At 38.8% G+C, this 15,829-nt stretch overlaps 1 protein-coding gene and 1 long non-coding RNA gene across 4 annotated transcripts in view; one reads left to right on the plus strand and one right to left on the minus strand.

The window, feature by feature from the left end:
- Positions 1 to 2,808: 2,808 nt before the first annotated feature.
- Positions 2,809 to 15,829, minus strand: part of PALLD (palladin, cytoskeletal associated protein) — a 185,085-nt gene continuing 172,064 nt past the window's right edge. For 2 of the 3 annotated variants that reach the window (XM_064710700.1, XM_064710699.1), the window contains 2 exons: positions 13,920 to 14,014; positions 8,749 to 8,966 (listed from right to left, as the gene is read on the minus strand). In XM_064710700.1, coding sequence (XP_064566770.1) covers positions 8,798 to 8,966; positions 13,920 to 14,014 — 264 coding nt within the window. In that variant the 3' untranslated portion in view covers positions 8,749 to 8,797. Of the gene's footprint in view, positions 4,911 to 5,886; positions 6,021 to 6,771; positions 6,938 to 7,657; positions 7,866 to 8,748; positions 8,967 to 13,919; positions 14,015 to 15,829 lie in introns of those variants that run through there. The other variant, XM_064710701.1, reaches the window with a different exon arrangement.
- On the plus strand, positions 4,904 to 6,967 carry LOC135446624 (uncharacterized). The gene is made up of 2 exons (XR_010439851.1): positions 4,904 to 5,038; positions 6,719 to 6,967. It is a non-coding gene; the product is annotated as an uncharacterized LOC135446624 (long non-coding RNA).

A 15,829-nucleotide genomic window follows, 5' to 3' on the forward strand; every position in this document is an offset into this window, starting at 1 on the left:
TGAGCCTTATATGAGCTTTTTAATTCTGATCCTCTCAGTATGACCTTTTATCCTAGTTTTTCAGATAGTTGGTAAATTTCTACTACAGACTTCCTACAACTGTAAAGAGGGAATATAGTCATTTCTCATGTTTTGTATAGATGTCATTTAGTGTGCATGTATGAGTTTTGATGGTGAGATGTCCCTGTCAGCAGCAGACTGGAACTGCATCCATTCTTTGCAGGCTCTTGTAGCTGTGTTGTTGGAATGCATATATAGAACAGAGAGCAGCTATAAATTTATAGTTCACCTTAATTTTCAGGACAGCAACATGGGAGAGGTCCTTAATTCACAATAGATTACAGGTGTGGTTCCTGTTGTATAGCAAGTCTTATCTTATTTTCAGCACCTTTTGCAGTAGCTCAGAAAGGTCCTGTTTGGCAGTCTGGGTTTTGTAGCCTCAGTTCTCTACACTCTATGATGTCTGGGCCAAGAGTTGTCCAAAAAAGCTTGATGACAATGTGTTTCCCTGGAACTGTGTTGTTAAGCACACAGGAGAAAAGTCCTAACATAATCCATTTGGTGTGATGAGATTTGTGGAGCTCCTGTAAGTGCTGTAATCATTCTGTGCAATGGCCATGTACTGTTACTTTTTTCTGCTTTCTTGTTCTGCAGCTGTTTCTGGACCATGTATGCTATTGCAGAACTAGAAAGTGATAGCACTTACAAGACTTGGCCAGTCCCCAGGGTTACCTATTACACTGCAGTTGTTTTATAAAGCACAAAATTTCTCCTTCTAGGTGGTGTTGGAGTTCATCTCCATCTGTATGGCTGCTGAAATAATTTCTGTGCAGATCCTGCCACTCCTTGTCTGGCTTTTGTGCTCTAGATGTGACTGAGCATTATGTTCCAAACACATTTTAAGTAGAGATGCAGTGCAGCGTTAGATAATTTTATGTTTTAATTACTTCTGTTAAAGAATGCAAAATGGCCTAATTTTGAGTTAGAGTTGCAAGCTTTAGGACAAGTCAAAGAATACTGTGTGCTGTCTGGAATACATTGTACATTCCTTGGGGCAGGAACTGTGTTTCCATCTGCCTGATGTGTTTCACGTGCTCATATTTCTGTTCAAACAGAAAATCTGTGCAGAGGGAACGCTGTTTCTTTTAGTTCAGGAGCGTGATATAAATGTCAGCAAATTCTGTCCCTTGCCTGTACATTTGAATGGTGAGGGAGTGAATTAGCCAACATACATAATCCAAGCAGGCATTTCTAGTCTATGCTTGAATTTTTCTGTAGTGCACAGTGTGGGTTTGGCAGCTGGGTCATGCAGTCAGAGCATGCAGCTCATCCCCTCAGCATCATGGCATGTTGGATAATGTGAGCTCATGAAGTACTTACATATGAAATCTGTTTGGGCTACTTGCAGCGGTGAGGATGTAGCAGTCCAGATGTGGAAAATCAAGGCATTTCTTAGCATACACCCTAAGTGAATTAAAATAGACCTTGAAAGAGGTGATACAGAAAGAAACAATGATTTATAAGCTGGGGTTTCAAGCTGGACTGGTTTTGATCCCCAACTGCCAGTTAACTGTGATGGAAGCAAATTGTGTTTGTTTACTAATGGTTGCTGTTGCCTTAAAGCTGTAGGATAAAGGCACTGTGGGCTAAGGTACACCAGCAGCTACAACAACCTTCATACACGTGGGATTTTGCACCGCACTGCTGGTACTCTTGACAGAGGTTTCTGTTGTCATCCTGATCATTGCTGAACTGAGTCTCTGATTGCTGTGAATATGCTTGGACCGATCAGCTTCACGTATAATTAGCAGTCTTCCCATACCTAAACTGGAAGTCTTGCAAAAAGTCAAGGCTCATTTTTATAGTCTTAAAAAATGACAAAAGTACACTCTCAGGTCATACTATCTATCTTTGGACTATGTGGAAGTTACTTTGATGCTTCCAAGAATTTTTGCTTTTTGGCTTGAGAAGTTAACTTGCTTATGCCACGCTTCTATCTCTGACTCTGTAAGCCCAAACAGTCCCGGTAACTAAGTAACAGCACAGCTGAATGTTTTCATAAAAACAATGTTGCTGCTTAGAGATGTGATTTACTACTTAAGTGTGTCTGTACATATATACAGAGGCAAAAAGTGATGATGACCTCATCTTCAACAAGTCTCAGTTTTTTAGTCCCCAAGCCAAAGGCAAACTTGCTGTGAGCAGACAAAACTCCAGTGACTTCAGTTGCAGTATCACCATTAATGTCAGTGCTCACTTAATTGCTGACAGAAGCCTGTTTGTAGTGATCAGTGCTTGAAATGTAAACCCAAAAGAAAAAATGGATAATGTTGCATCTTTCCTGGTATCTTCACATTGAAAAAAAGGAGAAACTAGTTAACAGTCAGGATTTTGTAAGTAAATCTGACTTTTTTTTAAAATTCGATTTTGATATTGTCTTGTTACTCTTAAATGAATTTACCAGTGCTCAGAACGTCTTTTGCATAGAATCAATCAGCTGTAAGTGATGACATATTGCAATTATTAAAAATACAAAACAGACCTGCATATCTTCTAGCCTATTAAAAAAAAAAAGTATCTTCCAGTTCCTCTATTTGGCAAAAGTTTCTCAGAATTTATAAGTAATGTTCCTCTGTTCTGTTCAAGCAAGATTCCAGGTCACAAATACATTATTCTGATAAATTCTAGTAGTTTTTAGATGCTGCATATAGGCCTCATTTAATCTGTATTCATAATATTTAAAATTTCCAAATCTTACACTTGAATGCTTGTACCAAAAAAGTTATTAATCTTTACCAGAAGGAAAACTTTCTATTTGTGTAATATTTATTGATGCTAAACCCACATTATATCAGCACAACAGTCCAAAGTAATGATAATACATTTTTATAAATACAAATAAAAAGTGGCAAAATAATGCTAGTGAAGCTAAACAAAAAAGTAAATTAGCATGTCACAGTTGAGGAAAATTTGGCAAAAGATATGACATACTTCTAGAATAAAATCAGATTATTCCCACCTGACAGACTGACGTTAATCTGGATTAACCATCCCCATTACTAGTCATATCCTGCACCAGAATAGTACTACCTTGTGTGCTAAAGTTTATTAGTCACTAAAAAACAAAACAAACTTTGTGTACTTACAAAGCAATACACGTATAGCAGTAATGCAATATATGGTGTACACAATTACAAAATAAAAAAAAAAAACAACAAACAAACCCCTAAGTACAGGACTTCTGAATAAATGAACTGAGATAAAAGATTTCAACACTTTTATTATAAATAATGAAAGATACCATATATGTGCTTCATATAAGGAATACAGTGTTTTCCTTTCCTAGCAAAGGATCGTAGCTCGTACCATCAAACACTCATTTTCCTTGTCAGGCCTAGTAATTTTTCCATCCATTCTCCCTCCCTCCCATTCAACTGAAATTAATTTGCTTCTAATTTAAAACTACCCAGTCAGGTGTGACTTAATTGGGGCTCCACTTCCAGATGGATTTGCCTTGCATTCTGTAAGTAGCCTTCAGGCTTTTCACCTATGGTGCACAGACTCTACCCCTCAAAAGAGTTGACATTTGCCTGCAGTCAAGAGAAGGAAAAAATAAAATCTACCAGAGACATGTTACACTAAGAAGAAAAAAACAAAAAGCAAATTGGATTTTTTTTGCCTATCTTCATTTTCTACTTCCTCAAATTTGCAAACTATCACCTGTGGTGTATACTTGTCACTTAAATCTGTAGTGTAGTTTTAGTTTCAATCCATTTTTCACTTACTATACATTTCTAAAATCCTCATACATATTACACAAGCTTTAAACAGTCAAACATTCCATACATACACTCTCTAATTTTCAGCTCACTTTAGAATTTCAGAATCTTGAATGGGAGCATCACAAGGTTACACACTGCTGTCCGGAAATCCAGAGAGTTTCAACTTCTTGCCCAGTCCCTCCCACCCCTTGCAGTAACTCACTGCAGTGGTTTATACTATCAACATTTTTTCCTATCTAGTTACCAATGTGTAATCTGGAGTAGATTGTTACTATGTCTCAACTCTTCTTTGCTGGCCTGCAGAAGTAAAATTACTTCTGCTTAGACTGCCATTGCTATGTGTTTTAAATAAGCCTCCTCCAAGATGGCAAAAAGGAAAAACACAAATGAGTTGAAAGTCAGGGTATTGATGTCCATACTAACAGCATTGAAAGAAAGATTGTTTTTTCATGGTTGAATAGAAAGCAGTTTGCAGAGATACAGCATTTGCTTAAATTTCTTTTCCTTGTCCCTTCCTGTTTCATTCTTATAGTATTGCACTTGTTCGTAGCTGTCAGAATGTGTGTAGCCATTTTAGAACTGTTGATAACCCTTGAAGAAAACATCTTGCACCATTAAGACTGTGTAGCATCTACTTACTGCTTAAGAAGGTATGTAGTGAAAAATCTTTCTCTCTGATGCATTTTGGCCTCTATGAAAAGGGTTATGAAGCAACATAGGTTAAGGAACCGGTGAATGTGATTTGTTGTGCAATGTGTACATTTCTATTAATAATCTATCTATTCTTCTAATTTGGTATAATGAATAAGGAATATATGGTTACTGTGTTTGTTGTTTATCTTTTGTACATGAAGGTGTCTGCCCTTGCATAAAGTGACATAGGAGTATCATTGGTCAAGGCAATGGCTTTCAGTGTTTCTGCTTTGAAAGAAAAGGATGGAAGCGGCAGCTGAATCTACAGGTCATCACTCTCTACCAGGCCAGGCTGCATTGTCAGGTGCACTGGGTTTGCTTCTGGCTGGAAAGCTGCTTTGATGTCCAGTCCTTGGTCACAGAGAGCAGCGTACCGGCTGGCTGAGGGCCGCACCTTCTTTGGCTTGGTCTGCTGAGCGGGCTGTTGCCACTGAGCTGAGATTGAAAAGGAAAGAACAAGTGTTAGCCTTCCTGAGCGCTGCACCCAAGTGTGCCAGAGGCTCAGTCAACCCTTTGTGAAGGAGAGAGTCATTTCTGAGAAGCAGAAAACCATTATATCAAAGGTAAATTTGTTTAATTTCTTCACATTGTTGTTTTTTGGTTTTTTTTTTTCTCAGCATCTAGTTTCACCTTCTAATCTGGTAAGTAAATACAACGGTCTGAGTTACTTTTTGGCCTTGTTTTCTATTTCCTTGTGCCACTGAGAAGAGTGACAGCAAGGAGGTTGTTTCTGTGCACTCCTATTATGTAACAGGCCTGTTGCAGGGTGAGTTGTTGCATGTAAAATGAAATTTTCTGGTTGCCATTGCCACCCCTCCCTGTATACTGAAGAATGCTGAGCCAAATCTCTTATTCACAATTCCCACTTCCAGCACCACCCCAGAAACCATCCTTTATCAGTCCCTCCCCTTCCCCCTCCCAGTTAATTCTTGCTATGAGAAGACTGGTAAGAGATACTTCTTAAAGAAAATACAGGGCTGCTTTGGAACAAACTGAGTAATTAAGCAGAAAGCCATAAAAACATCTACTACACTTCTGGTAGCTATCACAGGTGTATTACAGACTAATGTACAAAAGAATACAAAAGGTTAGGGAAGTGCCAGCAAAACAACAGTAATAATGATCCACAAAAATCATATGATCATGCCGTTATCTGTTGTTAATTAGCTATATTTAATGTATGAAGCAAAACCAGAAAGCATGCAAGCTTGTTTTGCTTTAGGTGTCTGAAAGATGGTGAAATATACTTTGACAGAGCATTTGTTGTCTTGAAGTAGATGTTTACTATTGAGGAGAAACTATAAACAAAAGAAAAAGAGACCAATGTAAACCATTCTGTGAACAACCCAAAACTTATAGAACTGTTGCTTTTGGGGGGATTAATATGATAATGAAAATTGAAGCCACTTACTATAAACATCCAACCTGGCAGTGCAAGACACAATCCCAGCCTCATTCTTAGCTGAAACAGTGTACCAGCCAGCATCCTCCTTTGTAGCTCCCTGAATAAGCAGGCAAATGTAGCCGTAGTTATCCTGGTGCATGCTAATCAAAAGAGAAGTAGAGAATTACTATTTAAATCACAAACCAGTGTAAGCTGTTTTAAAATGGCATTATGAACTGACCCAATCTTAGTTGCAGATTGATTACAGTCTAACTTTAATTAAAATTTTAATTAAAATAGAACTTCCTCTGAACTTAGCAACTGGAAAATAAAGCCTTGAGTATGCTTGACAATTTGGCAGTTTAATATCCTGTATTGAAAACTAAGAAGAAAAAACACATGGAGTAACTTTTCTTTCACGGTTATGGATTAAGACATCTGGAGTAGCAGGAACACGAGATCTTACCCAGACTTTTTGTGGAAAGGATAAAGAAACTTAAGGAAGATCTTAAAATGTGAAATACTGAATCTTAGTTGCTTAACTGTATAGCAGAATTATGAATTAGAGTTTCTGCTGAAAAGCACAGAGTGTTCCTTTGGAACCTTGATTTTCACTAGCAAATTTCTGTAGTTTTGATTCAGGAAGAGAAAAACTAGTTCGTCTTTTGCTTAGAGTGCAAAGGTAGTTGTATAAATCTAATGATGGAAAACAAGTAAAGTTTTATTTCTGGTTCAGGCACCAGGCTGGCTGCAAGTTTGCGTAAATATCATAAATTATTACAATCACTAGTTAATATTAATGAGATGCCCTTTACACAAAGTGTTCATGTGACCTCTTAGGTTTTTATTTGTTTTACAGGATAAATCATCATTGAAGTTACACATGGGGAGGTTATTCTAAGCCAGTCTCACCTCACTCGGTCAGTGTTGTATGTGAGTGACTCGTTCTCTTTCTTCCAAAATATCTGAGGAGATGGCTCCCCTGAGATTCGACACTCCAGTCGCACTGGGAATCCCTCAGTCACACCTGTGTTTTGAAGCTTCTCTATAAATACAGGTGCTTTTTGTACTTCCTTAGCTGTGAAAATAAAGATTGCACTTATGTTGACACTTGTCTATGAAAACATAGCCTTTCTTTCAGCAGTGTGCCAAAAACAATTATGAAAAACCTAAGTGGCAGGAAACTTAAGTGTTGTCTTCATTAACCATGAAGTTCAGTCCTGCTTCCTCTGAAGAAGACAGTCCCATCATTATTTTAACAGGGGGAAAAGTGAGTGATAAAAAGCTGATTCTGTCTTAAAATAATTGAAATGTAGAGCATGACAACTAGATAAACTGGCTGCACTATGCTTGGTAAAAAGTGCTCCCCATATTCCACAAAAGCACAGACTTTTAACTGAAGAAGGAACTGCTGTACCAGAAGTCTGCAGTGGCATTAGTCTGATGTGCTGTGAAATGCACAAGGCATTCCCACTGTCTGCCCAGGGGTAGACGTGGGCGTGCACAGATTGTCATTACAAAGAAACATCCAGGGAAATAGTCTGGTTGTGGCCTCAAGGCCAGCAGCCCCCTTTTCTTAACTGTGTGCAAAGGCATTATATGCCAGACAACTTATGCCACAATGTAACATGAATAGCTCACCTATAAATATCCCATACTTCTGTTACTGCCAGGTTTCCTTTTTTCCTTTTCTTCCCTTTCCTCCACCCCTCAACGTGTCATTTGACATCATCCATGTTTCCTTTTTTCACGCTATCCTGGCAGTGCTCAGTCTGCAAGCTTAGCATGAAGATGTTACCTGCAACAGTGAGCTCCAGGCTGAATGAATTCTCACCAGCTCGGTTGCTGGCGATGCAGGTGTAGATTCCAGCATCTCTGGCTGTGACCGGCTCTATGATCAAGGAGTGCACCCCGTTCTCGCGCACCAGCATCTTGTGATTGCTGTCAGGGCGAATTGGTCTGCCATTGAGCTGCCAGCTTAGGTCTGGAGTTGGTAATCCACTAACCTTGAGTGTAAAGACAACAGTGGGAAATTGTTTTAGCCACATGAAACACTGGAGGAGTCCTGACTTGTTTCTTCAAGGAAGTTTGGTTTGGTTTGCTACTGCAAGTATACCAAAAGATTTCAAGATCTAATTCTGTCCTGATTTACACATTGAGTCAGTTGTAGTCATTTCTGGCCAACTCCCTAAATTCCATGATGTCTTATGGGCGCGACTGAAAAAAGATCAGTGTGTAGATAGGCTAGAAGCTAAATAATAATACATTGCAAAACAAAAGGCAGGGTGACACCTTTTGTCTTTTTTATTGTTTGCTCTTCAGGTGGAATGAGAAGATACTCCTTTCTAGATTAACTTCTTGTTGGAAAGCTCCAGACAAAAAGATGTTAGCTGACTAACTACTGACCTCTGAAGCTGCATTCCACTGAGGTGTGCCCTAGTGACAGCACCACCTGCACTAGTTAATGCTGGGTCTGTGTGGACAAGTCTTGCACTCTTGAAAGCTGTGCCACTTGCTGTGGGGACTGCTTCAGAGCAAACAGCTTCTCCCAAATAGGTCAGCATAAAGTAAACAGGAGTCACCCAAGCCTGAATTATTTCTGCTCAGCAGAGTCATAAATCAGGTTTATACTGTTTGAAACTTTTAACAGGGTTCAAAACTCAAGTAGTGAAAAGACTTAAAATGTAGAAACACATTGTCTTTATAGTGTGTGCTGCTTCCCTCCACACCCCTGTGTAGCTGAATTCTGTAAATCAGTTTACTGTGAGCTCTAAGATTTGCCTGAAACACTTTCATTGGACGGGAGGGAAACTTTTACTGTCCACTTACTCACTCATAAGCAATGAGATTAATTACCCTGCTAACAGGAGCCGAAACTGCCAATAGGCAAAATTGCCTTGAAAAGAAACCAATGTGGTTTTTCAGTCAGCTGATGTTATCAAAAGGCTGCTGCTACCCTTTGCATGACACTTGCCTTGCAGTCCATCCTGCATAGTTTTCCTTCTTGAACAGTCAGGTCTCCAGGAGCCTGCAGAAAATGAGGCCGGAAGAATCGTTCCTGAATTGGTTCATTTTCATCACCACTGTCCCTTGATCGAGATCGTGGTCTTAAAATAACATGAAATAAAGGTAAATTATTTTTTTTCTCTGCTAAATCAGAAGAACCATAATCACTTATAAGACTGGTTTGAATTTTAAACCACTTTAACCTATACCATAATCATCCCATATTTACACACATGCACTGGTAGCATTTGGCCCAGACTGAGTTAATTATGACACTGCAGTTATTTAATTACATTCACTTAATTCACATCTTGTGACAAACCATGACCTATAAAACAATATTGCTACAGAATAATAGCTTGTAATATTAATTAATTTTATGAATGATAGTATTTTTGTTTTGTCTTTAAATCACTGAAATACAAATAAAACAAGTTAGCCTTGGCATGTAGCTTCAGTTCCCCATTTCTAGTGTCCTGTGTATTTAACCCCTCACTGCTGCTGATTACACCAGAAAGTACATGGACTGTTCATTAGTCATGGTTCCCTTTCAGCAAATAGCAGCTAACTCATAATAGCTAAAAGCTAACTCATCTCAATTGACAAGAGACCTTTTACATCAGACTTATCTTCTCTTGTTCTGCACTAGTGAAGGCTGTGCAGAAAATGCTGTGTATTGAATTGCTGCAGATATATTTATTCCTCATTTAACAGGTTTTTTTGTATGTGATACTCTTGAATATTTTCAATGCCACCAAACTGTGGAATTGAAACAATGAGAGTTTCAATTGTGAGAAATAGGGAGAATAACTTTGGTTGCTAGTTTTTTTTTGTTTGATTTTTTTTTTATATAAAGGTGCCATAAACAGTTTGATAAATAATAAAAATGAAAGAAAAATAGCTCCTGTCCCTTACACAGTATCAATCACCTTAAGCTTCCATGATATCATTTAATTAATTTTCAGCATTGGCTATTCTTCACTTTTAATTTGATCCAACAAATCTTTTTTCTAAATGATTCCTCATTTAAGTAGATTTTTGTTCCTATTGAGATTAGATTATTCCATTTGTGTGATTTAGTAATCAAATAATCTTGAAACAAAATTTTATGCCCATTTTTGTTCTTGCCTGATCAGCTCCAGTGGGTTCCATTTTGGAGCCAGCTGCTGCCTACAGTAACATCGTGTGTAAAGAAGAGGAGCTACTCAAATATCCTCCAAAGACCTCTTTTATCAATGGCACATTACAGTGAAATTCTCTTATTTGAATCCCACATCCTCTTAACTTCTTCCAGTGTTTTGTTTTGGCCACTGTTTGCAGTGTCCATGCTGCAGTACAGGTGCCCATATGCATTTTCTATTGCCCAAGGTAATTTCTCCAAGTTAAAATAATTCACAACAAAAAAGAGCCTAAAACCCTCAATGGTCACATTTGGAAAACATGCTGTACTACTGCATGGGAGATAAACACTCCAGCTGCATGCTCTGCTCCACTGAGGCTGCAGTTAGAGTTGCTTGAACTTGATTTATTTTGCCCTGCTCTTGTTGTTGCCCTTTTTTCTGCTATTGCTGTGTTTGAATTGGCCAAGCATTACCTGTGCTACAGTATTCTCTTATTAAAAGCTCAATGTTGACTTTTTAATGATCATCACAGTTGTCAGACAGCTGTAACTAAGGGCAAATGGAGGGGCTGGGGGGTTTGTGTAGATATCACTCAATACTGCTTAATAATGTGGGACTGGATACTGAAATGGGAAACACAGACTGACATCCCTGCACACACCAGGAGCTCATGTAACTCTTTAGGTGCTTAAATCCATGTCTGGAGCACCTCAGTTTTTGCCACTTGAATACGTCTAAAGCTACTTCAGTAGGTCCAACACTGCAGCTCATAAGCACCTGAGCTTTAATTGGTGAGCTCCTGATCAGTTTTGGAGACATACATGCCTCGTGCAGGTAGATGGATGGCAGATGGAGAGCACTAAGGAAAAAGTGTACTGATATTGTTTAGTAAAGAGTTCTGCAAGACCAACTAGAAATTAAGGTATCTAGTCCAGTGAGTGCTGCACGTGCAAACAGCTTGAGCAAAATCTGCTTCCACATTATTGATGAGCATCCTGTTGATAAGATGCCAACAAAGCACAAGTAACTGATGCTTCATAAGGTTTTGTGAAGCTGAGCCAAACAGATGACCTGGCACCACAGAAGTGTGAAAGCCACCAACTCATTGCTGCAGCTGCAGAAAAAGGCAGCACTGCTCAAAACTGGGAGGTGTGTGGGGGGAACATATGTTAAATAAAATGGAAAACAAGTTAAGAATTTGTGAACACAGATGTTGCATTTCTACCTCTTTGTAAGTTTACCTTAAAATCACAGACTTTTTTAAGCCTTTGCCTTGAGAGGTGAAACTAGGGTCATTTCAATTCTAAAATATTTTGTGGTTTTAAACAAATAATGAAATGAGTAGAGCCAAGTAGCTTCAGATGTCTAGGAATGACAAATTGCAAAAGACTGGAATAACTTGGACTCATTGTGGGCTCTTTGGAGTTGCAATGCAGCAATGTGATCAGTTTCAGCAGAACTGACATCATGTACTAAATGTGTCCAGGGGACACTCCATTGGTACAGTACAATGCACTGGGAATTTCAGTGAGTTAGAAGATAAAGAAGACTTTATGACTGGCCATGTGGTAATGATCAGTAATTTGGAATGAAGGAGATTAAGTTCAAATTAATCCCCTAATTGAGAGCAGGGTGATAGGAATGTTTAGTTTTAAAATCTTCTTTAAATCTCATGTATTTTATGATTTATTTGGGACTCTGGCTGCCATAGTTAAGTGACACAATGTTTGTTGAGCACCTTCTCATCTAAGGGATTGAGTCCAAGCTTTGTGCACATCAGAAAATTCTAAAGTGGCCACCCACATCAAGTGATACTAAGAAAGTGATATTTGTCAGCTAAGCAAATTTCAGAAAAATACATTAAGAGTGAAATAGAACCCCAGAGTTCTGCCAGAACAGAAATTATCAAATTTAATCTGTAAGAGATTAAATATACTTCAGGAAAAAGCCTGCCAACAGTGTAACAAGTCATAAAATTCATTAAGCTAGTAATTACACTTGTAATAAAAGAAGTAAACAAATTTTTGTTATTCTCAAGCAGAAAATCTTATAGAAATAATATCATAGTGCCATAGGAATATTACTTATCAAAAGTCAATGGCAATAGACATGACAAATACCACAGTATATGGGAGAACAGTAATTTGGGATATTACATTAGAAAAGCCAATGGCAGGACTCTGTCTTAGGAAGGTTTTAAGTGCTCCCATTTCATCAGTCTTGGGTGAACCCTCTGATGGGCGTAGTGAGAACTCACTAAACAGAGATTCTGTGCTGAATGCTTACAGAAACTGCTCTTCCAGAGCAAAGATAATGGGATAAGCCCTTCACATGGTTATTTTACAGGAAATAAGAATCCCCAATAATTGCCCTAATTTTAATTAAACAGCTCTACAGAAATCCCTTCTTTCTAATTCATTACTCACTGGACACCCAACCCAAAGCAGCTTCCTGAGTGCCTGTCTCCATTAGAAAATAAAATACCAGCCAGAAGTGGCCTTGGACTTTGAATGCATTTGGAGTGACTGAAAAGAGCCTCCTCCACTATTACCTGAGGTTCTGTTCCTCACAAAAAGAGAGACACACACATTTGTCCTTCAGGAAGCTGCAGGAGTGGCAGCTGCTTGATGCTTTCACCCCTACCTACCTACCTTCCCATCATATTTGCTTTTAAAGCATCTTTCCCCTTTGTCACCCCGTGTGCACTGACTTATTCAGCTGAAACCTGATTCTTCATGGCACCTTTTCCCTTCAGGGGTTAATGTGGACTTTCCATTTTTACCATTACCTGAAGGTGCTAAGTGCATTAGTGACTGGAGATGCTACAGCAGGTGGTCCCAGCCTTTTCTGTGCTGTTCTCGCACTCTGAGCTTTGGGCTTAACACAATGTGACACTGCAGAGGGAGCTGGTGGCCATCTCAGAGAAATGCTGGGAAATGCTTTCAGGGCTGTAGTTTGTTCCATGCAGGAATAAGACTGACAAGATCTTTTAACCAATCAGCCTCACTTCCTAACACTTTATAGCTACCAGAGTGGGGAAGAGAGCCTGTTTTACATGCAGCAGTTCTACATCACATACTAGTACAGCACTAACTGTTACAGAAGTACTTTCCTGGTTGTATACTGACTGTGTAATTACATGTACTCTGTATATTAGTTGGGCAATATTGAGATTCTGTGGCTGTTGGAAGCATTAAGCAAAACACGTCTTATTACAGCAGAATCCAGAAACCAGAGCCCTCACACTGCCTTGAAACAGTTCTGATAACCAAAATCAACTTTTTTGTATAATCTAAAGCTGTCTAAGCTGTGCTAAACAGCCTCATAAATGTTTTAGGCAAGGAAAAAAATTATTTGAAGGGAAAAATTCCCTTCTATGGTCCAAAAACATAACCCATAGCTTCATATGGGAAAAACTGTAAACTCACCTAAGATAAGTTTAATACTTTGTCTCTGACTCATATCTCCTTATAAGAAACTGAACTGAAACATTAAATACTGAAATACTAAAATATTTCTAATGTAAATCTGAAAAACCTCTTTGGCATGTAGTTATTAAATGAACACTTCCTAGAAGCTGCAGAAGATGGAGGATCCTGGTAGAATCCTAATCACATGAAATATTTTTAAAAAGCCTAAGTGGCAAGAGCCTTCCCAGCAGCTGATAGTGTAATTTGAGATACTGAGTAACTAGTGAACACCACAGAGAAAGGAGGAGACAGGGAAATGTAAAGATATTTAAAATTCATGTCATTTCAGAGGTTGCTTATACTTCTGAGTGTACAAGTTCTGTAGCAATTTCAGACAGCAGAGGTCACATTTCCTCCTGAATGCCATGTTTTTAACTTGTCTTCTTACCTCACATTCTTTACCTTACCACAGCTATTTTGCAAAATCCATATTTTTAAAAGAAAAAAAAAAAGCATCAAATACCTTCTTATGTGAGGCTGACCTGAAGGTGACCAAGGACTGCGGCCTCTTTGATTTACAGCTTGAACCATCAGCCTGCCCGTGCAACTTACTCTGCCCTGTTAGGATGACAGAGAGAAGGAACATTAAAAGACTTAAAATATGTAATAATAATTGTTCAACCTGATCTGTTTGGGTTTTTTTCCTATTTTATCAGCTTCCAATCTAACACAGAACAGACTGGAATGACTGTGACTATACTACATTCATGTTGTTTTTTTTAAAGACTGTTAATAGCACTGGCAATCAAGTTCCAAGTTCATAATGACTGTTACTGATGTGGGCAGGAGGTTTCCTCTGCGTGTGGCAAGTGGGCAGAAGATGTCCCATGGTGATTGTTGTTAGTTACCAAAAGAGTTGCTGTCTCCAAAGTGGATTGATCTACTTGATCTGGTGGGCCCAAAACTCAAAAAATCCCTCATTATTGTGAAAGCCAAAAGAATTTGACAGGTATGTAACAGGTCCTCTCTGCAGAGTGAATCTGGTTTGAGGAATTGCACTGAAAGGCACAGCTGTGCTGATGGACATTGGTGATTATTCAGGGTATTTTTAATGAATGATAAATAAAACATGGTTCTGGTGTATTTGCCCCCCTTTTTTCTTTTACTTTGTGTTTTAGAAGGCAGGTTTTCCACCACAAGCAGTAGTCCTAACAGATTTGGGATGAGACTGCCCTGTAAGGGGTAAAAGCATCTGGTGGTCATAATAAATGACAGCTCTGCTCCCTGGGCTGGTAGCAGTAAAGCAACATCCACATCAGCCTTGCACTGTATTTCAGCTCTAAGCTGTGGGCTCCACACTCAAGTCTGCCAGCATAGAAGTGGCAAATATTTTTATCACAATACTTGTGGGGTTGCAAATAACAGTTCTTTCAGAACTGTCCAAAGCCCACAAAAAAACCAGATTCACCAGGCTCACAAGCAGCCTCCAAATAGCAACAACTTTTGTGTTCCCTTAGAAATGAAGTCTGTGTCCCACTTCTATTCCCATGACCCATTTAGCCTGCAAGGAAAATCCCTGCATTAAAACAACCCATTAAAATTGTGCAAGACCCACAGCAATTCCTTGTGTAAAAGCTTTATTTTTCCCCTTATGTTACAAGACCATTGAAGACATCTGGAGCAAATGAATTTCTATTTTGGGTACCACTGCATATTAATATTTTTCTGGCAGGTGATGAATACACATAGTTTGGGATCATTTCTGCATATTCCAGTACATGATGGTGTCACAAATAGAAACACAAAGCGCAATAAGGAATTTGGATAGGAAAGATTAAGCAGGAAGCCAAAGATTTTGGAAAAGTCACAGGATGGAGAGGATGGAAACAATGAGTGGGAAGTAATTCATGAGATGATGTCCTAGAAACTAAGGGAACTCCAGCCTGAGGACTGTGGGTGTGTAATGCAAAGAAGCAGAGGGAATGGGATAAAAAGAAAGGTGAAAATAAGAACTCGATGTGAGCCCATAGAGTTCATAGAAAGAGCTCAGTTAAGGGATATGATCTCTAACTAAAGGCCTAAACCAGGCAAGGTTTTGTGTTTGTCTAGGCCCAGGGTCCATTTGCTCTGGATTAACTTCTATGGCAAATTTTACAACAAACCCCAGTGGTGTGTCAGAACTTTAATTCCAGCTCACTGCACTTTATGCCATGGGCAATGGGGCCTGCTGTGTTAACTACCACGGACAATCTCCAGGGTCTGTCAATAAGGCATTTTACACATAAATCGTATTATGTTAGTGCAGGTCAGGAGATGGCATGGACTGGCAGAGCTTTTATGAACTGAATCCTTTAATAAAACTGATTCCTTTGCTTTAATAAAACTGATTTCTATCAGCTGAGAACACATCTTTTGCTTTAGAGTTTGGTGATT

Source organism: Zonotrichia leucophrys, chromosome 4 (assembly GCF_028769735.1).
Source record: "Zonotrichia leucophrys gambelii isolate GWCS_2022_RI chromosome 4, RI_Zleu_2.0, whole genome shotgun sequence".
Taxonomy (NCBI): Eukaryota; Metazoa; Chordata; class Aves; order Passeriformes; family Passerellidae; genus Zonotrichia; species Zonotrichia leucophrys.